This window comes from Molothrus ater, chromosome 9 (genome assembly GCF_012460135.2).
Source record: "Molothrus ater isolate BHLD 08-10-18 breed brown headed cowbird chromosome 9, BPBGC_Mater_1.1, whole genome shotgun sequence".
NCBI classification, from domain to species: domain Eukaryota; kingdom Metazoa; phylum Chordata; class Aves; order Passeriformes; family Icteridae; genus Molothrus; species Molothrus ater.
The window spans coordinates 16576462-16601271 of NC_050486.2; the positions used below are offsets into that span (position 1 = coordinate 16576462).

The following is a 24810-nucleotide window of genomic DNA, read 5'->3' on the forward strand; positions in this document are numbered from 1 at the left end:
TCCCCTGCTTACTCAGGATATATCTCAGTTCCAAAGACCTCAGTCTGTCTCAACTTTGGAAGAAGTATTTGAACTGAATGTGATCACATCATTTGATGTTTCATTTGTTCCTTTCCAAACCTTCCCACCCATTCTATTCCAAAGTCAAATACTTACATTCTCTTAAATTAATCCTTCTACATTTAAAAAAAACTACCTGATTTTTTTGGTGTTTGCTTATTTGTCCCATGAAACTACAGGAGTTGCCATACTAAAGATGTGAGTGTTTATTCAGTGTCCACCCACTTAACCCTCTCTCTCAAAGGCTATCCAAATATTAACACTGTAACTGTCAGTGCAGCTCAGCTCACTCAATGCAAACATTGGTGTTTGTTTGTTGTTTTTTTTTTAATTTCTTCATTGCTGGAGAAGAAAATGCCTTTAAAAGAGTGGAGATTGTTTAAACCAGAAAATAAAAAGGAACTGTTGCAAGCTGATTCCTTTCTGAGCTATATATGTTAAACAGAAGCTGGAATTTATGTAGTCACAAGATGAGCAGTTTCTCCTGTTGATAGTGGAAAATGTTCTCAAATCTGCCCCACACCCCCAGTGCAGTATTTTTTGGAAGTGCCTGCCTGTGGGCTGAAGGCATGTGGGAAGCCTATGGAAGGATTGAAATAGAGTGATAGTGAGAGATATTTATATCCACACCTGTACATACCAGTTGTGAGGTGAAAGGAAGCACACTTGGTTGCTGTTTCCTGAAAGAGAAGGGTAGAACTTGCAGTTAATATTTTAGGAAACAGACATTTCCTTTGGGATTACCCTGCCCTGGAAGAGTAATTTTCTCAGGGGTTTGCAAGTAGAAAAGCAGCCATCCCTACTTTAACCTTCTGTCAGTGGCTTTTCCTCCATGTGTAAATGTATTGTATTTCTGTTTAAAGCCAAATCCATGTGTTTCAGATTGCTTTACCAGTTAAATCCACTTGTTCCATTTTCTGATCAACTTCCATCTGTTCTATGTCCTTTGCAGCTATTATATAGCTGAGGAGTGACAGCCAAGAAACCTTTACAAGCTGTAACTCCAGTTCAGCTCTCATAAGGCTTAAAATTATCAAGGCAGTTTATAGGGGCCACTACTTTTCTTTTGATGAATTTCACTTAAAACATTTTTATGTTACAGTCTTGCTGCACAGAAAGACCTTAAGTTTCTTTACAACAAAGTAGTCCAACAGTATGTAGTGACCTGCAGAAGCCCATCACTTATTTGTTGTTAAGCCTTGTGGAAAGACATGACTTACTTTATCTGGTTCTCTCAGAATTTCTCTTCGTGGTCTTTTCTCCCTGCATTCTTGGCTTTTCCATATATTAGTCCATTGGCAAAAACAAAAATATGTTCCTAAAGTGATTTAATTTGTTGGAACTTGTTGGGCAGAATGAAATCACTCAGGTGGGCAAAGAGAATGAGAGTTATAGAAAGGGATTAATATAAGTAGTCATGGAACCTGCTGAAACAGTTTGATACAATTTTAAGCCATATAGAGAATTTCTCAGATGCTCAGAAACTAACACACACATACTCTGAAAGACAGAAACAGAGCAGCTGAAGCAAAAGAGCCAAATGAAAAAATGCCATCTCTTTTTAAGAAAAGTTGCTTTACTTGCTCTTTTCTCAGCTTATGTGGAATGGAAAACTCTTATTACAGACTCTGGTGATTCCAATTATTCAGTTTGCTGGAACAGCCACTGGTCATTTCTTTTTAGGACCCATCAGCATGATTTTGATACTGAATCATTAAAATATTGAATTAATTTTCTTTCTCCAGTTGTCAGCCTCCAGCAATCTCATCAGCAACCTGCTCAAGAGCCAGGTCCAGTCCCCTGGACCTTTGTTTGCTGGCCCAGGGCCTTTTCCTCAGAGCAGAAGGGGAAAGTTTGTGTAGGCAGGGCTGTGCTCTCCAGATAGACAAATGGTTAGGCCATGTTTTATGTGGTTGAGGAAGTAAAGTGTACCAGGAGGGAAAACAATTTCTTAAAAGGGAGACATAATTACATTATAAACATCTAATTGAAAATTAAGGGGGAAAGCTTTCTGGTTTGTGTGCCTTTGTGAGTCTGTGTGAGTGATGACAGAGGGAGGGATGCATGTTGTCAAGTGCTTCAAAGATCCTGTCCCTTGGTGATCCTGCTCTGATTGATGTTGCTGTATTTCTTCTGGCTAGCAGTGCTGTTACCACAGTATCATAGCAACCAGATCTGTCAGCAGCAAAATGCTCGTGGACAGAAATGAGGCTCAAAATCATCGATTTGCTGAATAAGGAGAGGGTGTTTGAGCTGATTTTGTCTGGTTGAGGAAGGACAGCTATCACAGCAGTCCCTCAAGTCTAAGCATCAAATTTTATTAGGGTTGAGTCCCTGTTCTGCTGGAATTAACCAGGAGAGAACATTGCCTTGCCTTTTTTTTGTCTCCCTAATATGTTTTTTCAATGTGAAATTGAAATATGTTTCAATCTTGGATTGTGACAGTTTTTTTCTCAGTGTTAACTGCTGTAAGACTTAATACAAATTTTGCTTACTGTTCCTGTATTTGATGAAATATTCAACTCTGTATTTTCAGATACAGATTTCTAAATACACTTGCTTAAAATTTTTATATTAATTATTACTAAATGGTACGTTTTTAGTGCATGTATTTTGATAAATGGATAAACTGGGATGAAATTATCTTTTTGAAATAAAATATTTACAATATTTTATTCTAATCTTTACTTTAGGGAAAGCCAGGACAGAACGGTTATGTAGGTGATCCTGGACCAGAAGGTTTGAAGGTAAGTGATGGTTTTATTATGAAATAAATAGAATGTATTTGGAATAGAGTTTTACACAGCTATTTACTGTGACATACCAGTGAAAGCACATATGCTTCCAAAGAATATAAATGTGTATCGTACTGATGATTCTGTTTCTTGCAAGATCTCATTTTGAAAAAGGAGAAAATTGTGCAGGAGACAGGATTTCTAGGAGACAGGGATGTGTGTGAGCAAAGACTGCACCTGCTAAAATGAAATTGAACAGCCTGGGAATGTGAGGGTGCCTGGGCCTGGGGGCAGCGAGGGACTCGGGGCAGTTCCTACACTGGCAGGATTTTGGAAGTGTGAATGGGGATGAGATGAAGTGCTGCAGCTCAAAAGAGGAGCTGCTGGCAGCAGAATTTCCCAGTGCTGATCTACAATCTGTGTAAACAGTGTGCAAATAACTGTTCATCAGTTATTAGATAACTGGATTATAGTCCCAGCCAGATAATCAATAGTGCTTATACACCCAGCTTCCACCTGTGAAACACACAGCAGAATGTTCCAGTTATGTAACAGTGTTATTTTGGAGAACAGAATTAATTTATACCTAATGACAGTTTCAAAATTTTGGGGGAAGGGGGAGAAGTTTGTTAAAATGTCATTCAAATGTCAATTTTCCTAATATTTCATAACAAAATTACAGTAATCAATAAACTGCACAGGCAATATCTACCTTTAAAGCAGTAGTGAAATAGTGAAGGTAATTTGCTGAAAGATTTAAATAAAAATAGAATAATTAATATATAGTGTTTGCTGACCTAATGTGTTTTGTGAGCACTTAATTGATAGTTTTTATTTGTGCAGGCAAATCCTGAATACATTAGGACATCATTTTACCAGATCAAAATTAGCCACTGACAAAATTGGTTTTGGTTACTTAATTTTAGCTTTTAAAGTTTTAATTGGCAGATGTAATTTAGAAAATAAAGAGGCTCCTAGGAAAACAGAGGACTTTAATATACACATATGAAAGAAATTACTTTTTTAGTGAACTCAGTCATCTGTTTTCTACATTTAACAGGGAGAAAAAGGAGACCAAGGAAACCTTGGAAAAACTGGTGAAGCAGTAAGCTTGAATTCTCTTTCTGGTTCATTTTTTAATTCTGTTTTATTTGTAAGTGAATGAATAATGGGTTGTAGACATTTCTGATGAAGTTTGCCTCTATTTGAAGCTGTAGTATGTCAGTTATACTTTTGTAATCTTTAAGATTCATACTATTTAAAGAAATTTCCTATTTTAAGCAATTTCCAAAATTAATTCTGCTTTTCTCCCAGCATGTTGTGTGAATATTGCAGGTGGCTGTAGGGATTTTCCAAGGCATGTTCATGTAAGTGAGCAAGTGATCCTTTTCCACTACATCATTTGAGAGGCTGCATTTAGCCTGAGATGTATTTTGCAAGCTTGTTCTGCCTGTGCTCCATAAAATCACAGATGATCTCAAGGTGACCTTGTGGTGACATGTAGTCCATTCTCTTCTGCCTAGGCAGGACCTGTTATCTTTGCATAATTTCTGACAAATATTTGTCTAGCCAGTTATTAAAAAGTTCCAAGACCAGGGCTTCTCTATTTTTTAAAAAGTTCTTTCACTTGTGTAACCTGATTCCTTTCTGCTGGAAACAGCATTTTACATATGGTGGTTGTTATTCTGTGCCTCTTTCATTCTTTCTTTTCAGGCTTAACAGTCCCAATTCAATTAGCCTGTTATGTTTTTGAGATAATTTAAGTCACATTCTAACTCCCCTGCAGTCTGTTTCCAATTCATCCAAACATCTATGACTCCAGCTTACTGCCCAAGCTGCTAAGAATGCTGAGAAAGGAAACATTGCTTCCTACAAGCCTATTTCTTGCATAGACATGCTCCCTTTTACATTAGTGTGTTGTTATTCAGTTTGAGATCCACAACCTCCTATCCTGCTTTTTTTCAAGGCCTGATCTCTCTCAGTTCTTCCACTGCAGGTGCTTTTTTAGTTGATAGTTGTCACTGAAACGTACCACTTTGGAATTCTCTCTACTTAACTTCATCCCCTGCCCTTCTGTATTTTAACTTTCATCTGGGATTTATGAGCAGATGTGAGCTTGTTGGCCTATGCTTGAGTTACCCAAATATTGTGTGGAACATGATTAAGTTGATTTTATTTCTGGAATTAACCTATGCTGAGGAGAGATACCACACTCTGGTTTGGGCTTAGTGCTGTACTACTCACACACACTCTGTCCAGCTTAGTGGGTAGTCAGAGTTTGCTCCCCATGGTCTGCAAAGCACAGAGCAGATGTACCTGAGGCACCTCATCTACTGCTTGGTGCCTGCAGAAATGGTACAAACTGCTGCTTGGTCAGCTCAGCTCCACTGGGCACTCTGGAGGTTGTGCTCTGGGGAAGGGCACTGAGGGGCTGGACTCTCAGTCTGTTAAAAGTATCTGCTGACACAGGAAGGAGCAGTGCCATGACATGCCACAATGTCCCCTTGGAAGTCATCCAGTGTATCTCTAAGTGTGGCTTTTGTTACGTGTGAATTCTGTTTTTCAGCCTGTGACATGCTAGGGAAAACTGATAGCATTTACTGTGTTTTACAGTGCCACGTGCACCAAAACCCCCAACAAAAGACAAAGCTGGGCTCAATCTTGAATCATTACATCAATACTAGTACATGAAATAGTCACAGAACCTAGTTAACTTTCTGGATTTGACAAAAAAATTTTTTTTTTTCTTTTGCTTCGCAGTGAGCTTGAATTCAGTGGACAAATTTTGCACAACTCAGATATTTTGTATAATATATACCACTAAAAGAGCTCCATTCTATGTAGCAATTACTAGCTCAAACACATAATCAATGATGAAACATTGCAGTGATGTTAAATAAAATCCTCATACCAGCTACCTGACTACAGTCAGGGTCAAGCTGCAAGAATTAAATAATATTTTCTATGCCAAACAAGCCCTGTTACAGTCTTGTGAAGAAAGATAATTATGGCCAATCGTTAATTGCCATTTCCTGCATGTGTTATTTGGAGAACTTATGTGATACAGAATGGCACACGATACCTGAAAACCAAACTAGTTTCTAAGTTATTGATAAATATTTCTTATTTTTACCTGTGGATTGTAGAATATCTTCTGCTTTATGTACGTTTATCTAATCAAATGAGCTTCATAGGCCCTTGATCTGTTGTTACCTTTGCATTATCTGACAGCAGAGGACCTGTGTCCACTACATGATTTTTAGGGGGATAATATATCTTTTGTTGTCATTGAGGCCAGTGGTGAAACACCAAGAGGAGGCTCAAGCACACTGAACTCTTAGACCTTTCAAAACTCCTTTCCTTCACCTTATTCACCACTGCAATCTGTAACAGTTAAGCTTTTCCAAAGAGAATTGAAAAGTGCTAACAGGAAGATGGTTTTTCTCATATGCATAAAATTCTTTTCCAGACGTGAGCCCTGATGCGAAATATTCACTTCTGTGTGCTTTGGACACAGATTTTGCTTCCAGCTTCTCAACAGCTTCTGTTTGTAACAAGTAATTTCTCTTTCCCTTGGTGTGCACATGGAGTATGGTCTTCTTAATTCACAGATAAATCCACTCCCTGCTATTCAGTATTGGCTCTGGTGGCATGAGGACATCTCTGGACTAAAACATGCCACACACAAAACAAACAAACAAAAAATTTGAAAAACAGAAGAAAGTTTGAAAAACAAAGTGCAAGAGCAAAGTACAAGTGCTACCAACCACTGGGACAGATTTTGAGATGGAGTCAAAAAAAGGGGCATATCTGTCCTTACTGATGCCTTGTGCAGTTTGTGTGCTACCTGGTGCTTGGTGACACTAAATATAGAAAGGAACTGTACAAATAGCAGTAGAAAATGTACAACTACTGTAAAGTTTATTTAATATTAAAGGCAAAGGGAAAAAGAAATTGCTAAAATATTGATAAGCCCAATGTCTAAAGAATGTTGTGTATTTGGGTTTTTCCCTTCTGCACCACAACCTCACCAGCTTCCCTTTTTGGCTTGCCTATGGTTTTCTGTTTATTCATTACATCTATGGACACACTTCTTCAAATTACAAGATGTAACACATGTTTTCAAGTCCATGGTTAAAATATATTATACTGGTTCTTAGCAGTGGGGAATCCATCATAGCATTCCAGTTTTCCAAATGACAACTAGTGCATTTCCTGAATAAGCTGTCCAAAGAGGCAATTTTGCAATTATAAATCCTGTAAATGGTGAATTCATTGAAAATTATGCCATGACCACATGTGCCTGTCTGCTATTGATACCAATATTTTTCTTCTGTTTCTTTCAATTTCCTTGATTCCCCTGTCATTGACTAAAATGTCATCCATCTCCTGTCATTGACTAGAATGTCTGTAACTGCTGTTTGAGGTGCCAAAATAGTTATTCCTTTTCTGTAGCAGCTTTCCCAGGTCCTGCTTAATACCTGCTTTGAAGAGCACAGATGGCAACTCTGCACAAGCAGGGAAACTTCAACAGCAGGAGATTGGACTGTAACACTTGGCTTTTCAGCCTAGTAAGGTGGAATATGTGCTGAAATTCAGCTCTGTCAATAGGATAGAAGCCACAGCATCCAACATTTCTTAGGTCACATGAAGCTGCTTATTCTTCAGAGCACATTTCTGCCAAAATATTTCTGGATGCTTGTCCACTGTGGAAACAGAGTAGACTAAATTTATAAAATGCTTGCTGTGCTCGTAGGCATAAATGACACACATTTAGGAGTAGACCAGGAATGTGCTTAAAGTCAGACTTCAGACACTATTCTTTAACCAAGTCCTACAACAAAAACTGTTTTTCTGGCTACAGCATATGTTGTGTTTGTCTAAAGGAGAAGGGAGGCAGATTGAGGTGGGGCTGCTTGGTTCAGCAGAGCCCTGAGCTGAGGTAGAATCCAGCAGCTGTTCCTTGCTGCAGGATATTTGGTTAACTGCAGGACCAACAGGTCCAATTGAAGAGGGATTGGGTAAGATAGTGAGAAGCAAGGGAACAGCAGACAGAGCAAATGTACACTGCTGATGAGACAAAATCTTTTGGAAGCCATGCCAAAAGAAACAACCCCTTCAGCTATTGAGAAAATTCCCCTTATATTTTGGGGGAGGAAAATTTTTTTTCCTTGCTGACATTTGCAACTGGATTTTTTTATGCTTAGATAAATGTAGTTCAGTGATGGAGAGTAAATATTTGAAACTGATTTCAAGCATCTCATACAAATGATCTATTTGCTAAAATTTGTTAAAGAAATTCAGCCTGTACACTTCTGAATTAGAAATCCTTGATGTTTATACACACATTGAGACAGAGTAGAAGGGGTAGAACTGTCAGCTGTAGTATGTGCAACTGGTGTCAAAAGGCAGAGTTCATGAACAAAAATCCTGGAAAAATAATCTTCAGAAATTACATGTCAGCAAATTTCCCTGGTTGCACATAGTTTTTGAAACAACAGAAGGAAACCAAGCTGAAATAAAAAGTGCTTTGCCATGAAAAAACCCTTACAATGCAGCAAAGGAGAAGCAGTGATGTTTGGGCTGTGGATGGCAGCTCCAGAGCAGGCTGCAAATGGTCAGTCTGCAGGAGTCTGTGAAGGACAATAAAATACTGCAGACAGGCCATGTGCCTTGTAGCTGAGCTGCTCTTGGGAAGAATTACCATAAAGCAATTACCACATCTTTCAGAGGGGTAAAAATTAGCTGGATTAGGCACCAGGGATGCATAATTCAGGGAGAATGGAAACTGCAATTCCTTTTGCTTGAAGAAAAGATTAAGTGAACTTTAACTGATGTGTTCAGGATGCTCAACAGAAGGAGTTGTTTGAATTATCCTGAAAAGTCTGGGCTTTAGGGATATACAAAAGAGAATTTTAAACCATAGGCTAAAAGATAAGTCAATTGAGGAAAGCCTTTTTTTTCAAAGTCTGGTGAATGCATGGGACATTGCCAAAGAAGGAACTGCTCCAGCTGCTTTCAGAAAGCAGTTGGATAGAGATTATTGTGGGTTCTATGAAGGACTTAACAGTGAATGGCAATAAAGGTACTTCTGTGTTTTACCTTGTGCTTCTTGTTTATACCCCAGGTGAACTGATATGCTATAGCTCCTGCTGAGAGGAGTGCAGAAAGTGGTTACAGTATCTAGAGATTAGATTTATCAAGCTGTTGCTCATTTTTTGAAGGATTTTTTGCTAGTGGTTCTTTTTATCCTTTGGTTTCAGCTGTTTTTTAGGGTTCATCATAGTGCCTGCACATGGTATCTGCAGTTCAGCCTCCAAGGTTTTGTCAGTGAGCACATCCTACCCCCACTCGGTCAGGCAGCTTCCCTTAAATGCAAGCATTCCTCTGCAGGTGCCATCAAACAGAATTACCCTGCTTGACACTGGAAGCAAAATTTAATCTATTTATTTATTTATTAAAACTGCTGTTGAGCAGGTCATTGGTGCCAGTACATTTTGCCTTTCAAGTATTCAGATACTTCTGACCTCTGTTTTGAATAGAGAGGTGGAAGAGCATTTAGTTAACTTGTCATGAATTTCTTTCCCCTTCAGACCTTCTGAAGTCCCTGTTGCTTTTAGCAGTTCACTGGCTTCACTTCTAGTCATCTTGACTATTGTTTTGCTTTCCATGGATATCCAGTACATTTTGCCTTTCAAATATTCAGGTAGTTGAATTTTGGAGTCCTTTAAAGAATGGAGTGAAATATCAGCTGCAAGGTACAAATATGGTGCATCTCTGCTCTTATTCACTTCCTCCATTGACCATAGCAAATCAGAGATTTTCACTCAGATTATCACCTCTGGTTGATTACAAACCAACTTTCTCAACAGACAGGAAATTAATAGAAAAATGTCATTGTGACAAGATAGTATTTTAAATGTATTATGTCATCGTATTAAATGAATGTTGAATAAAAACATTTGAGAATGCTGAACTGTAAATGAAATAGCACTGGATTGGAAAATTTTCAATTATCACAGACGAGCATATTAAAGTACAACCTGGCAGGTAACTGCTGCCATGGGAATGTTTGGAACTAGCTGTATATTCATTTCTCACTACCAAGTTTTTCAATGGATTACTTCATACTTGAGTTTGCATTAAGTGTACAATGTGTTTTCAATTATTCAGCTGCAGTCCAGTTTCTAACACAGAGCATATGCCCTGGCAAGATGTTTTTGTCTTTCTCAGGCATGTGTTAGTTGTGAGATCTGGTCTTTTGATTCATTTTGTAAAAAATGCTCCTGTCAAGAAGGTTTCTAAAATGCTGTTATTATGCTGTTATTGTCACTGGAGACTTTTACACAAGTCCTTGTAAATGAAGGTTGATGACTATTTTTTTAATAAGTTGCTGATTTCTTCTTTTAATCACTTCAGGATTTTGCTTCACTTTTTTGTTTTCTAATATATTCAGTTTTATATTTGGAATCCATCAGTGCTCCCCAGAGGATTGAAGGGATGCTGGAAGACATTGATTCAACAGATCTGCTTTGGACTGTATTCATTTTCTTACATAAGATGGAGAGAGAGTTGAAACCTCAATCCAGTCCTAGTAGCTGGTCTTTATAGCAAGCCAGTCCAAATCTGGGCTTTTAAGAGACACATGATCTTACAGAAAGTCTGTCAGGAATGATGTAGGGAAAACTTCACTTTATGGTTAATATGCTGACAGAACAAGATGTTTTGCTCTCTGTACTTTCTTTTCACTGAATACTACTAATTGTTTGAAATTCAAGATTCTATTCTTAAGTAAGTATTTTGGCTCCCTTGCCTGTGTGCATACCAGCCCTAGCATTTTCTCAGTCTCAGACACTTGACCTCTGTTTTGAATAGAGGGATGGAAGAGCATTTAGTTAACCTGTCATTAATTTCTTTCCCCTTCATACCCTCTGAAGTCCCTGGTGCTTTTAGCAGTTCACTGGCTTCACTTCTAGTCATCTTGACTATTGTTTTGCTTTCCATAGATATCCAATTCCAGGTATGCCAAGTTTCTTTTGCATCTTTTTATCAGCCTTCTTAGTGTTTTTACCATAAATTTTCTTAACTACTTTTGAGAAATAGCCAATGTATAAGAAATGTTCTGTTTAATAGCCAGTTTCTGTCCTTTCTCTGGAGGAGTCCCTTGCCCTAATGTGCTAGGGACTACAAGAGTACATTCACAGTCACTGCTTCCTAGTCATTGCTGCTCTTGCAGCCCAGAGCAACCAAATTGGGAAGACAGTACTTCTGAATTGAGAAGAGAACTTGAGCAGAGCTGTATATTAAATGATTCACTGCTGGGGCAAGGCACAGCTCTCCATCTTTCTGATCAGCATCTTCAGTCCTGCAAACAGCATGGCATTGGGTGGGAGATCAGGAATGTCTCTGTGGGGAGAGAACAGTCTGAGTTTCACCTTGGCTCTCATTATGTCTCCTGTTCTTTCTGGAACAGGGGAATCAAAGTGATTAATCTTTAGCGTTTTGAAACTGTACCTCCACACCTCTTACCTTGATAAGCAGGAGTACAGGGTAATTCTTTGTCTCAAAGCTTTCTGCCTGCAAGTGGGGCCTACTGTTGGCTCTGACTGGGAGCTCTCACTCTCAGAATCCATCACAAAAGCCCCTCGTTGCTGCCAGTGACGTCGGGGCCATTGCCTCAGCGCCCGTATCACCAGGACCCATCTTTGGCTGCTGCCAAGGCAAGAGACATCTCAGTTCTGACATATAATACACAAGTTCCCACACATCATATATCAGTCCAGTGGCCATAGAGGTGCCTGCTTATCTCTTTAGTTCCTTACATAAAGTGATTTGTGCAGTATTGTCAGCCTCAAAAGTAGCTGTATCACTGGCTCTTTGCCATATGTTCAAACTGTGGGATTTCCAGCATAGCTAGCAGTCCAAGAGAACAAGTAATCATAAAATCTCCACTTACTTTGCACCTGTTTTGTTAAAGGACTTGAGGCTGAACTGTATCCAGATTCTACAGATAAAGACTGCATTTTTAATTTTTTTAAGTAATGCCTTTTTATTTTCAAATTGTACTTCAGTGCCAGTGTAGTGCTACTAATGCTAGTTCCTTCTTGCACACAAAAAGATGGCAATGCCAATGTGTGAATTGACATCACTTTCTCTTTTTTTTCCTTTTTAAAGTGATACAGGCATCATACAGTTGTGTGTTATATCACTGCTGGAGCTTCCACATTTCTGCCATGTTCCAAGAGCAGTCTTGCTGTGTACTCTGGGCACTCAGTCCTTTTTCTTCAGGCTCATTGTGTCATATTTTTCACAATTAGAACCTTGTGCTATAATTTCTTTTTCTTTTAGCTTTCATAATAAAGTAGGTATTGTAAGCACTGGGAATAAGGTTTGAAAAGTATTTCCTCTCCTGTTTCCCATCCCATATGATCGTACTTGTTCTATCCAGTGGAAATTTGTGAGAAAGCCTCAGGAGAGAATTCATTTTTGAGTGGCTGAAAGGCTCTGATCCTCTGACTTCAAAGGCATTTGGGGCTACTGCTCTTGAAGGGAAAATTCTGAAAACACCTGATCCAATATACGTTTGTTTTGACTGCATTTTACTTTGTTCCACTGAATTTATTCCCTTTGAAATTTGTGGTCAGACTGAAGCACTAGCAGAGCAATTATCACAAATAAATATCATTATTTATTTGTATGTTTGTAAAGCTTTTAGCAGTGCAAGGTAGAGCTGAGTGGCAGATCTGAGTTGGCAGGGTGGTATTGTGATGAAGTGGATGCAGTTTCCCTCCTGGCAGTAGCTGTTTGCAGTTGTGCTGAGATGCAGGGTCCCTGCAGCCCCCACTGTCCCAAGGTGCCCTTAGGCTGACATGGGCTCTCTGTGAGGGAGAAATGGGCCCTGCTCTGTCTCACAGGGCTCTCTGTGAGGGAGAAATGGGCCCTGCTCTGTTGCTGGAGAGCTGCTGGCCATGAACTAGTAGAGACATCATGCAAGCAAAAGTCTCCTTTCTTTGTATACAGGGATCAGCTGGCTTACCTGGAGAAGCTGGACCATCTGGAAACCTTGGTGAAAAGGTATAATAATGGATCTGACTGCTCAGCAGCTTTGAAAACCATTGGGGTGATAAAGTACTGGTGAGAGATCATTTACTGACCACTGTCAGAGTTAATATTCCTGTAGCTATTTCAGAGCATGGGGATTTAAATACTTGTAATCCAAATGTTCCTACATGAGGTATATATCTGATATCCTTGATTTTACTTCACAGTTAATTTGGAGTTGACAGATTTGATACCTTTCTTATATCACTTTATTATACTGCTATTGTTTCAGAGAAACTGGCATGAAACTTGTTTTATACAGTACTCACTGGTTTTGCACTACTACATAATGAAGACAGAAGTAGAAAGCTAAAACTTGGCTGTATACATGAACTGAATAAAAAAGACAAGCCTGAGTTTTGTCTGCTGTGCAGTAACAGTTGTGTTTGTGAAAGCAAACTCAACGTGACTAGAACAGTATAAACAGCTTAAGTGTATTTGACATGGTTTTATTTAGGTGAAGTATTTTAAAACTGAAAACCAGGAAGTTATTACTGGACTGCATGTCAGCTTCAATTATGATAAAAACATAATTGTTTGTCAGAATGATGCAGCACCATTTGTATTTCTTTCCTGCAGGGCTGAATTATTTCACCTAGACTGGTGTCTGCTATTTAGATATTTTATTGAGGAAGTCTTAATCTACTACTAGAAATTCCATTAAAGCCGATTATAATTTAAATAATCTGTGAAAGGAAATACATCAGTGGAAAGCCCTGCTTTCGATTTAGACAAATCTCTTATGGTTTTAGTGATAATATCATCTTAGAATTTCATGTCAAAGGATTCTTGTTTTTCATAATTACACTTGGCCCAAAAAGATTACCTTGTGATACTGCTGCTAGTTTAGCTAGGAGGGGAAAGGCAGTAAAAGACTAATTAATTTATCATCAGCAAATGGAAGGAAGCTTCTTCATGGTGCAATAACTGGCACTGCTATGCTGTTTCTATAGAATTTATTCTTCCTCTCTTATGGATTAAGTAGTGCAAGGGTAACACATGCTGTGTGGATTGAAATGACAAATGCATTTCCAGCATAATTACAGTATGCAATATAAATTATAGTGTTATTACTATGTCATGTGCACTATTTGTAATAAAAGTGTAATCTTCTGAGGATAATCAGCTAAGTCTGATATTTGGGCTGGATGTGACATGAATGAAAAGTGAAAGGTATGGAGTACCAGAAAACACCCTTCCTGCTTCCCCTACTGAAGTTGCTTCAGCATCTCTTGAAGGGCTGGCCTTCCTTTACAAGCTCTGCTTTCCTAACACGTACTGAAGAAAAGAGGAGAGAGGAAAAAATTGTCTTTTTTCTTTGTTTACTGTCCTGAATTTTATGGATTAAGGAACATACTATAAATATGATGCATGCAACAGAGAGGAAACATCTCTAGCAGTTCTCAGAGACTGATGTAGCCAAACCTCTTCTTCAGTCTTCTAGGAAAAGAGAAGACAGAGAAATTCAGTTTTATCATTTTTTTCAAAAGATGGATAGGCTTGTAGGAGGAAAGAATTCAGAAATTTAAAAAAAGAAAAATTAGAAAAGGTCTCTGCACTGTTTCTGAAGGGCAGTTCCTCAACCAATAGTGTCATGCACTGACAGGTGTACTCAGTGGACATTGGAAAAAGGGGAAGGATATTCAATGTTCTTTTCTTTTTCTTCTCTTTCTTTGTTGTTAAAGGGAGAGCGAGGCAGTCCAGGACCTGTAGGTCCTCCTGGAGACAAAGGTGTCATGGTAAGTTACAAGTAATGTAAAATCCACAATTATGTTACTTAGAAAGGCACTTTAGTCTCCAAAACAAGAATAAATTCTCACCCTTCTAGCTTTGCAGACCTTATGGGAGAGCAGTATTTATGATGCATAGTCCCTACAAAGTTTCATTTTATGGCTTTATCCCCTCTGCAGCAGTGATTGCAAAGTGATCTGCTGAATGAAATAGCAGAGCAACTGCATTTTTGGAATATGGCTCTAAGCAGGGAAAATTAAAAGGAGGGAAAGTAAAATAACCATTTCCTGTGTAAACCAGGGTAACTCAGGTTATTCTAGTAGATAGACTAGTAAATATCATCACCTCTGGTTCCACTGCCCAGCACTTCCCAAACAGCTCCTGGCCTGCCACTCCTGTGGGTTCCTGCCAATCCCCCTCGTCCTAAGGCAGGACACAGCACTCCATGCAGCCCAGAGGTCACTCCCTCCATGGAAGGCTGTTGGGGTGCAGAAGTGACAGCCCACACATGTGCCCATGGCCTTGCTCTTGTTGAGGTTCTCTAGAAAATGTGCTGCAGGCTTGGCTTTTGCTATAATAGCAATGTAGATAAAACTTTTCTGTCTTTTCTATGTTTATTTTAATTCTAGGGCTATCCAGGACCTCCAGGAGGCCCTGGACCTGTGGGGCCAGAAGGATTACCTGTAGGTATAGGGTGGTGCTTTGGTTTGACATAAAATGAACTATTTTCAAATTGTCTTCTTGCTTTGGTGAAGCTAAGAATGGTTTCTAGTTTGTATTGCAATCTATCAAACTGTCATGAAAATGCACCCATCCAGACAGAATCTGTTCACTTTGCCAGGATGATCTATGAGAGAGGGGAAAAATAATTATATGATTTGCTCATCCATTCAAAAATCACTCCATTGAGACGAGTAGGGAAATGGAATTTTGCAAGGATGGTTAATAATTGCATAACATTTTTAAAATTCATTGGTGCCTAATACAGTATGAATAGATTCATTATGTGTTTAGTTTCATTGTTAATAAAAAATAAATTATATTCTAATCTGCTGTGTATTATTGATACGATTTATCTACCATGGGTCCTCAATACAGATAAATAAATTAACCTTTTTTCAGAATATATTCATGCTTTTTAACATAATATTGCTGAAATACAAGTATCTTCTGAAAATTTGGGGATATTAGAAGTAATCTATCCAACAGTCACATCAGTGTTTTGTAAAAATAATGTTACATAGAGTCTGTTAATTATATTTTTCTACATAAATTCTACAAACATGATTAATTGAATTTGAACCTTGAGTGAAAGTGATTGGTTTGTTTTTCTTGCACTGGTTGTTGCTCAAGGTGCATAAGCCTTGTAATTTTGAGGAACCTGTGTTTAGAAGCCAATGAATAATAAGTTTGTTTGACGTGTAGGGACCTTCAGGGGCACGAGGACCTTCAGGGCCACAGGGACCTAAGGGAAGAAGAGTAAGTACCAATGCTCCTTTTGTTCCTTAGAGCAGAGAGTGGTGTGTTGCAAAGATGAATCTGGAATATAACCCATTTACAGCTGCTCCCTTTGTCCTCTGGACTGAACTCCTTTGTGCTGAAATCAGATTATACTTCTATTTCCATGGAGGAAACAATATGAATCTTCATTTCTCCTCACAGTGGAATGGGCTTTGCCATTGGTGTCAGCTGAGAGCAAAACTAGAACCAAGATGGCCACTTGACTCTTTTCTGTACACATAAACATGCAAAAGTTGTCATTTATAACTACTACTGGACTATTTCAATGTTTTAAGGTCAATTTTCTTTACCTGCATTTAGTTCTTTGGAAATACAATCAAAGTCTCTCAAAGACCGTTTTGAAGGAGACAGAAGTGTAATCAGAAGTTACTGTGTGCTAAACTTTGAACCTGCACTTGTTAGATTGTCATTGCCATTTCACTTTTATCAGGGAAATGGAAACCCTTTTTTCACTGTATACAAAACCCTGATCCAAAGCCCACATTAGTGAAGTGTCTCTCACCTCACCTACCAGCTTGACAGCATATCCATGATTCCTAAGAGACTTGTACAGCTCGTACCAGGCGCTGGATCAGAGTCTCTTCACAGCTCCATTTATTCCTGATAAATATGTGTCTGTGATTTTGGCAGCACATCATGGAGTACAGTGCTTATAATTAAAGATCACTCAAAATAAATCCCAAATATCCCAAGCTGTGTGAAAGCCCAGTTTTGGAATTGTGATTTAGGCCTTTGCCTCTGCCCAGCATGACTGGGAATGTCTCATGAAGGAGGCTCTCAGAACAGACCCAGGTCCTCAGGATCTGAGAACAAACTCCCACTGAGGCCACTGAGAATTTTATCTGCTCTCAAGATCAAAATATCAGATCAGAAGTGGAATCTCACATAAGGAAAATATCTGAGGTGCCCTGAAACCTGGGGTTTGTCATCTCTGGATTCAGAAGGAGAAGTGTCAAACCCAGAGCTCTGTGTGGAAGGCCTCAGAAAATGCATAGCACAGTCAGATACAGCAGTTAAATGGAAGCATATGGAAATTTCCCTTCATTGTGTGTGGAAACAACAATGTATCCTGTCTTCACAGCTGGAATCTGTGAGAAGTCTTAGAAACACTGACCCTCTACTTGTGCGCTGTCACAGAATGGAATTCATTCACTTCATAAATTCTGGACCTTTCAGCAATGGTTTTGCATCCAAGCTTACCCAGCAGTTACTCCTGTGTGAGAGTGTCCAGCTGTTCACTCTGCAGTACCCCAGGAGCTCTGGCCAGCTGAAGGCAGCCTGTCTAGGAGCCTATGGACTCTCTCCCCCTGGGGATTTCAGGGAATATGCCACTGAGCACAGCACTAACTCAGAGCCTCCTCAGCTCATGCCTGGGACTTGATGCACTTGGCTAGAATCATGTGGAAGGTTTATTCCACTTTATTTTTTACTGTTAATCTTATGAAAACACAGAGGGAGAGCACCATTTTGTAGATACTTCAATGGCAGAATGCCACTGAGGGTGAATGTATCAATATGTAGGAGAAAGAATTTCTTTCCATGACCAGAGGGAAGAAATGCATTAGTCTGGAAGCCTGGCAGTGTAAGCAGCCATGAAGTCATTGTTGCATGATCTTCTGTTGTCTTTGCTAATGTGTGACATAAACTACAACATCAGAGACTGCTTTCACTTCATGCCATAATCTTGGACTAACTCAACTGTAGTTCCTAGTTTGAAAGGAAGAGATTCTGTATCATTAGATTCATTTCATAAGTGAGACCTGGGCAAAATTCCCAACAGGTGCTAAAATTCTTGACATTTAGTATTCTTCAGATTGGCATTTGGTATTTTAAGGCTCAAAAGAAGTAATTTTTCTGCTCTTAACTTTCCTGGAATGCAGATCATGAAATTTGGACTTGAAAATGCAGATAAATGACACAGTGAACTGTTGTAAATTTAGGGTCAGGCAGCAGCAACTCATGTCTCCAGCAGCCAGTAGGGTTGTCCCTGGCTTAGTGGTGTCTGTACTGGCATGAAGAACCTCAGCTGCCTGAGGACATCTGTGCTTTGTTTTAATGAGTGATATCTTTCATATTTCTCACAGGGAATATGGAACTTAGCAAATTGTGTGCAGTTGTGAAACAAGTGTCCAGTATCCAGGGTGGTTCATTGATAGCTGAATGTTTGTCTCTTAATTGTTTGAAGGAAGTGAGAGTAAATTGATGTAGTTTTCTAATATTCTTCCATATCAGCCCCAAAAAGAGAAGTAGCTATACATTGTGTTTGTGTTATTTCTGCTTTCTGGTATTTTGGAGACAGGACGAGAAAGAATAAAAATAGTTAAATTGTGCTTTTTCACCTTCTTAGATGAACTTTTTCTCAGATTATAATCCTAGAGTTTTCATTGTAAAATGTTCCATTTTAGAAACAGAGCAGAACCCTTGCCAAAGAAAAAAGCAGTAGCACTCATTTGGCAGCCTCACTCCCCAGCTCTTTTGGAACCTAATTTAAATAACAGCAGGCAAATCAAGTATGTCTCTCATTCTGTACTAGCTATAGTAAGAAATTGTGCAATCCAATTCATCTCTGCCAATAAGGAGTCACACCATACTATTTATAGGAATGTTATTGTGTGCTTTTGTCAGGATATTAAATTGCCTTTCCCTTGGATTCCTGCCCTTTGTTCTGTGGCTGGCTAAAGGAAGACATGGCCCAGAGGATCATGTTGCTTTCTGTTACTTTGCTTTTAATTCAGAGTTATATAGTAGAAGGTTGGTGTTTTAAATGGTAGACTTTTTTGCTTAACTGTTAGTGATCAGATCAGTTGTCATGGGCTGCCATGAACTCCAAGGTGAACTCAAGGTGAACTCCACTGAAATGGAGATCTGTGTGAGTGCCAGAAAGGTTTTGGTGTGTTATGTGCATAACACAGACTAAGAATCTTGTGCAGTCTTCTGACAGGCCTGTTTCTCAAACTGCAAGCTATCATCCTCTTCATGATTAAAATTATGTCAGAAGTGTTGAAAGACTTTATCTGGTAATTCTGAATGATAGAAGATAAAACCTAGAAAGACAATTCCTTATTACACAAATCTGTAAAATGGAAACCTGTCCTTTTTCTTCCTTGAGTATCTATTCTTGGGATTCTATCCTCTGGTTAGCCCTGTGGAGAACACACAAGGAGAAATGACAGGTCACATATCTAAAAAGTCTGAGAAAATCTAAAACTATCCCGCAATTGCTTAACTTTATGCTGTCAATTTCCCCTTTCCTTGTGTTGCCATAGGTGGTTCCTCCATGGGTCTTCCTTGAGCTTCTGTCCCTTCCACCCCCCCAGCTCAATGACCTGTCCTCACTCCATCTCAGTTTCTTCTTGTCCCTTCTCCTCCTGTTCTTTGAGACATTTCAGATCAGGGAACAATAAACCTGCCAAATCTGCCTTGAATTTTCATCACAACTGATATCTGTGTTACAGATAGCAGTGACAGAAAAAAGTGAAGAGCAGTAAGTTGAAATTAATTTGATTGAGACATTTAGCTTTCTTTTGAATTATGCTATAGAGTAATTCAACAACTGAGTTACCCAATTGCATAATCTCAACATGAGTCCCAATATAAATGTTTTTATAAAAGCCCCCTTTGAAAACACCACTAGTGTTTCATTTCTAATTTCTGAGGGCACTGAAGTCACAGATTTTTTTCCATAGACTTCAGTATTGTTTGATTTGGGACCTTTCACATTGAGTGCCATGTGGCAGCTCAGTGTTTTCTTCTGTAGCCTCTTTTCCTCTCTAGCCCAAAGAAATGCCTGTAACTGCTCAGTCCTGGTTTACACCAGAACAAAAAAGGTGGCCAGACTGGGCCAAGGATTGCCTCACAAAAGCTGTGTCCCAAACTACAGAGTCTCTGTACAGCTCTCCCTGCCTGCCCTCTTTCCTTTTCCTATGCTTTCTGTGTTCCTCTGTGCTGGCCAGAAGTAGCAGTGCTGAAATGATGACAGATGAATTCTCATGGGATATTTCTGGCTTTGCCAGGGATTGTGGTTATCTATCAGCTCACAGGAAAGGCCTGTTCCTGAGAGGTTTTCATTTCAGGAGAAAAGCCTAAATGATTCTGGATACACTCTGGTCCTGAGTTACCAGTCAGCCATTTTCCCTTTTGCTCCAGAGAAAAGTGTTCCAAGAGAGGTTTTGATATTGATCAGTCAGCCCGAGTCAAAGACAACAAATTCTGGTATGTTTTTTCTCAAAATATTCAAGAGAGATATGGAAGTCACAGATATTTTTTGGAGGGAAAGTAAACTACATTAACTCAGATATGCTTCCAACAAAGTCATTTTACAAGCCCCTATTATTATCATTTAGAACAGTTATGTGATTGAAAATCAGTCATGATTGGATGCCCTTCACTGTAAAACATGACCCAAGATGTCAGGTTCTCTTCAATTCAGAAATTCACCATAGAAATGGAGACTGTTTTCCTCCAGGCACTGCCATAGTAGTGTACTAACTCCTCTGATGCCAGCCCAGCCCAAATGCCACCAGGAAAGTTGTTGTGTCTTATCCTCCCAATGCACACTGCTGTAAAGAGCCTGTCTTGATACTTATCTAGCTCTTCCTAGGAAGTGGTCATTAGTTGTAAGTTGTTATTAACTGATTTTAAATTAATGTTCCATACCTAAACAGTCATGGTTTTTAGAATTATGGAAATAACTTCCTAAGTCAGCATGGATAAAATATTATTTTCTATTTTGCTCATGATATATATATAAGGATTTTTCATTTGCTTGTAAGCTTTTGAATTTGGATTCCCAATCTAAATAATAAAACTCTGAATGTTTTGGCAATAGGTATTTGCTATATTATGCTACAATAATATAACAGGTCATCTTTGTTCATCTATTGCTTATAAAAAAAACCATTTAGTCTAACAATAGACCACAATAGTTCACAATTATAAATTTCTTCTAATCTTGCCTCAAACTGGTTTACTAGTGGAAGAATTTTATCTGCTTTTTTTAGTCTTACTAGCAAGATTAATTTTCGGATATACATCTTATAATGTGCTCAAAAGCAACTACTCTATATATGCAGTGATCATCTAAATCCCTCTAAGACCATGTCTGTTGCTTGAGTACAAGGTGGATGAAAAAAAGAACAGAAAATATCAGCCTGCCATCTGGCTCCAGCAGGGACACTGAATGTTTTGTTTACATACTTTTTAAAAAAACCTTTCTTCTTAAGTTCATAATTCAACAAACCAGAAACTTATTTTATTCTTTGAAGCTTTATTTCACACTTGACACATAATGAGAATTGGTTTTCCTGCCAACAAAATGTTTCCCCTCTCCTAAAGCTTATGTAACATCTCCTTAATGACAAGCAAAAATAATGCATAATTAGTATTCCAAATCACTTGTTCAATATTCAGGGGCCAAGAGGTCTCGATGGTCCTCCAGGAGAGCTGGGAACAGAAGGTGTTAAGGTGAGTGTTTGCATTGCTCAGTACTATATAAAACACTGAAGCAGACCATAACAGATGAAAATAAACAACCAAAAAAACCTCCAGCCCATCATGGCAGAAGCCAGAGAGTTCCATTTAATCTAAGATATTTGCAAATTTCTGGCTTTTCCAGGTACATTGAGGTATTTTCTGTAGTTACCCAGCATTTTAACTCACAGTAACTGCATGCAGCTTATCAGGAAAATGTATGTAGAACTTACACATTGTTAATAACAATAAATAACATTGTTTGTTATTTATCAGGGAGAAAGAGGTGATCCAGGAAAGAAAGGAGTGCCTGGGCTCATTGTAAGTATTGGAGCCAGTGCTTGCAGTAAGCTTTAACACAGTAACTGATTTCTGAGCTGCGTTTGGAAATTACTTGAAGCCAGCATTGTCCTTTGATTTTTCTCTTTAACCAGGGTAAAGCTGGAAATCCAGGAGAGAGAGGAGATCAGGGTGCACTTGTGAGTATGAAATTCACTAGTACTTCTACCAAAAAGAAATCCAGAAAATCTCATACTTTGTTTGACACTTGGGTATGAGGAAGTTTATCTATTTCAGAGCAGCTGGAAAACTTTGACAGTTTGCATTTATTCATACAAAGAACCAGGGACAGAAGTGCAGTTTTAAGGATAAAAGTCTTTGTAACATAGAACAATAAGTCTTTGATAGAATTTGGGGTAGGTGTGTGTTATCAATGTAGGGATAAATGTAGAAATGTGTTAAATGAATATCATGTATAGAAGAAAATTCCTTCTTTTAGTGCTTTTTTGGATGGAAATCTAATGTGTTCTATTTGAGGCTTTTTTTACAAAGCAGGTTATCAGTCAGTCCAAATTGTACTGGATTTTCAACAAAGAGGGAAGCAAAAAACCAAAAATAAAGCAGGAATGATGGTGATTTTGTTCTGCAGTTGAAACTCAAAATGTTGATTGTCACCATACTTCTCTTGCCTCTTCTGCTCAGATTTAGGAGCTTGTTGCCTCTCACATTTGACACAAGGGGTTTTCATTTCCTCTTCATTCACTAGAACTTTTAGATGTATTTATAGACACAGAAATAAATGAAGCAAAACCTCATTAGGCTGAAATGATGTCTAATAGCACATTTATTGCAAAGTACAGGATAGTGATCTATTACTCCTACAGCTACAGTTTCTAGAAGACAGTGTGAGAAAGAAATGCTATGAGAAAGGTTGAGCAGAGAGAAAAGTGTGCTCTGAACCTTCCTGATTATCTAAAATACAGCCCCTAGGGCAGTTTGGACACACAAGCAGCACATGGATCTAGGGAGAATTACAATGAACTGGTAAATGGTGGCTCAGCTAAGATTCATTTGTATGTAAAAGAAACTGAGGAAGGACTTACTCAGGACTCCCTCACCTGCTACAGAAGCCAGTGATATGTCAGTGCATGCCAACCAGAAAAAAAGGCCACACATACTTCATGGTGTTTCTGTGTTAGTTACTGTGTGAGCAAAAACAAGAGAGGAAGTGGCCGTGCTCAGAATATGAAGGAGCTTCTTTCCAGTGATTTTTTATTTTATTTTAATCTTCAGGGTTTGCTTGGGCCTCCAGGAGCCACAGGAGACAGAGGACCAGTGGGAGAGCCAGTAAGTTGATCCTTATGCCTGTTCAAAGTTTTTCCATGTATTTATTATACAAGCTCCCTGACAACTCAAGCTCCATTTTACTGAGATCCAGTATTTCCAGCTGTGGTTAGGTAGGAATTGTGGAGTGATTGCTCCAAAACTGCAGACCTGGAGTCTGCCTCCCTTGCTTAGTGTAACTTGTTCATAGAGACCTGTTAATCTTGTTGGGAAGCTCTGTAGTAAGGGGGGCACAACACAAGAGAGCATAACAGAGATAGACCACGATATAATGTGGCTTTACCCCACATTGAGGTAGAAATCTGTGTTATGTATTGGGTAAATGTATGTGGCAATACTTTAGTGGTGTTTTTTTAGGCAAACCTTAGGATTGTTGTTCAGGAACACAGGGACCACATCTATTTGGCAGGTTAAATTTTCAAGAAGAGCCTGCTGCAATAAACCTCAGACATTCCTCTGCTGGATGGATTCTTGTTACTGTGTCAAAGCCACACTCACTTTAGTGTGGCTGATATTGTTACAGAAGATCAGGAAGAACCTGAAGCAAATAAATGCACTGAACTGCAAGATATAGCTGTGACAGGAATAGTATTGCAGCACCATCTCTGGGGGTAAATCAGATTATGTAAATACAGTAAAAGAATATATGCTGCCTAAGAAGAATTTGGGAGAAGGCTCCCATTTTCTGGTGCAGAAATCTAATAGAGTTGTTAAAAACTGTGTGTTTACATTGCTTCTGGAGAGTCATTTTGCACAGTAAATTGCACATAGGTAATTTAAATCTCGAAAGTGAAATGTTGATAAAAATTGTACTAATTTTAGTATTATTAGTATTTAGTATTTTTATAATATTATTTCTACTAATCCATGCTTACAGAAAGTAATTACACATTTTGAGGGGTAGAAAAACCCCAACAAATTTTCTTTAGGATAGAATTGCATATTTAACTTGAGCTCAAAATGGGAATGGCAAACTATTTCACAGAATATGTGTTTTTGCCAATAGTTATCATTGGATTCTTGTTACTTCGTCTCTTTCATTTATTATAGCTTATCTTCATGTTGCAGCATCTAAGAGCCTTACAATGAAAGGTTTATATGTCAAATTCCTGCCATTTTCTGGCCAAGTCCGAATTTTCAAATCCAATAGCATGCCTGTCTGCCTTACCTAATCTAAGTGGTCTACATTTCTCTGTGCTCACCATCACAGAAACTACATGTTCACTGTCAGAAGAAAAACTTCTGTGAACAAGGTATCTTTTTCTATCAAGTGCTGAAAGAGTAAAATGTCTTCAGAAGAAGGTCTGTGGAGCTAGAAAGTGATAAAATGACAGAAGATATTGCACAATAAAATGCATGGCTCTTTTTTAGCTGCCTGTCCAAGCAGCTTGATTTCATCCTCTGTCAGCTGGTCACTGTGTGAAAGCCAGCTGCTGAGCTTTTCTGGCCCTGTCACCAGTTCTACAAAGAGCAGAAAAGCCCTAATTTTTGGTGGAGGAGCCGAGAAATGTGAGCAATTAGAACTATTTGTATTAACGGGATTGATCTAAACTGCACTTAAACTTTATCT

General features: G+C 38.7%; 1 protein-coding gene across 1 annotated transcript in view; it reads left to right on the forward strand.

Annotated features, from left to right (window-relative positions):
- The window catches only part of COL24A1 (collagen type XXIV alpha 1 chain), a 119728-nt gene that overhangs the window by 62401 nt on the left and 32517 nt on the right, over window positions 1-24810 (forward strand). The window contains 10 exon segments of the mRNA XM_036388136.2: window positions 2754-2807; window positions 3856-3900; window positions 12816-12869; window positions 14582-14635; window positions 15257-15310; window positions 16053-16106; window positions 21558-21611; window positions 21894-21938; window positions 22052-22096; window positions 23190-23243. Of these exon segments, the coding sequence (XP_036244029.1) occupies window positions 2754-2807; window positions 3856-3900; window positions 12816-12869; window positions 14582-14635; window positions 15257-15310; window positions 16053-16106; window positions 21558-21611; window positions 21894-21938; window positions 22052-22096; window positions 23190-23243 (513 nt within the window).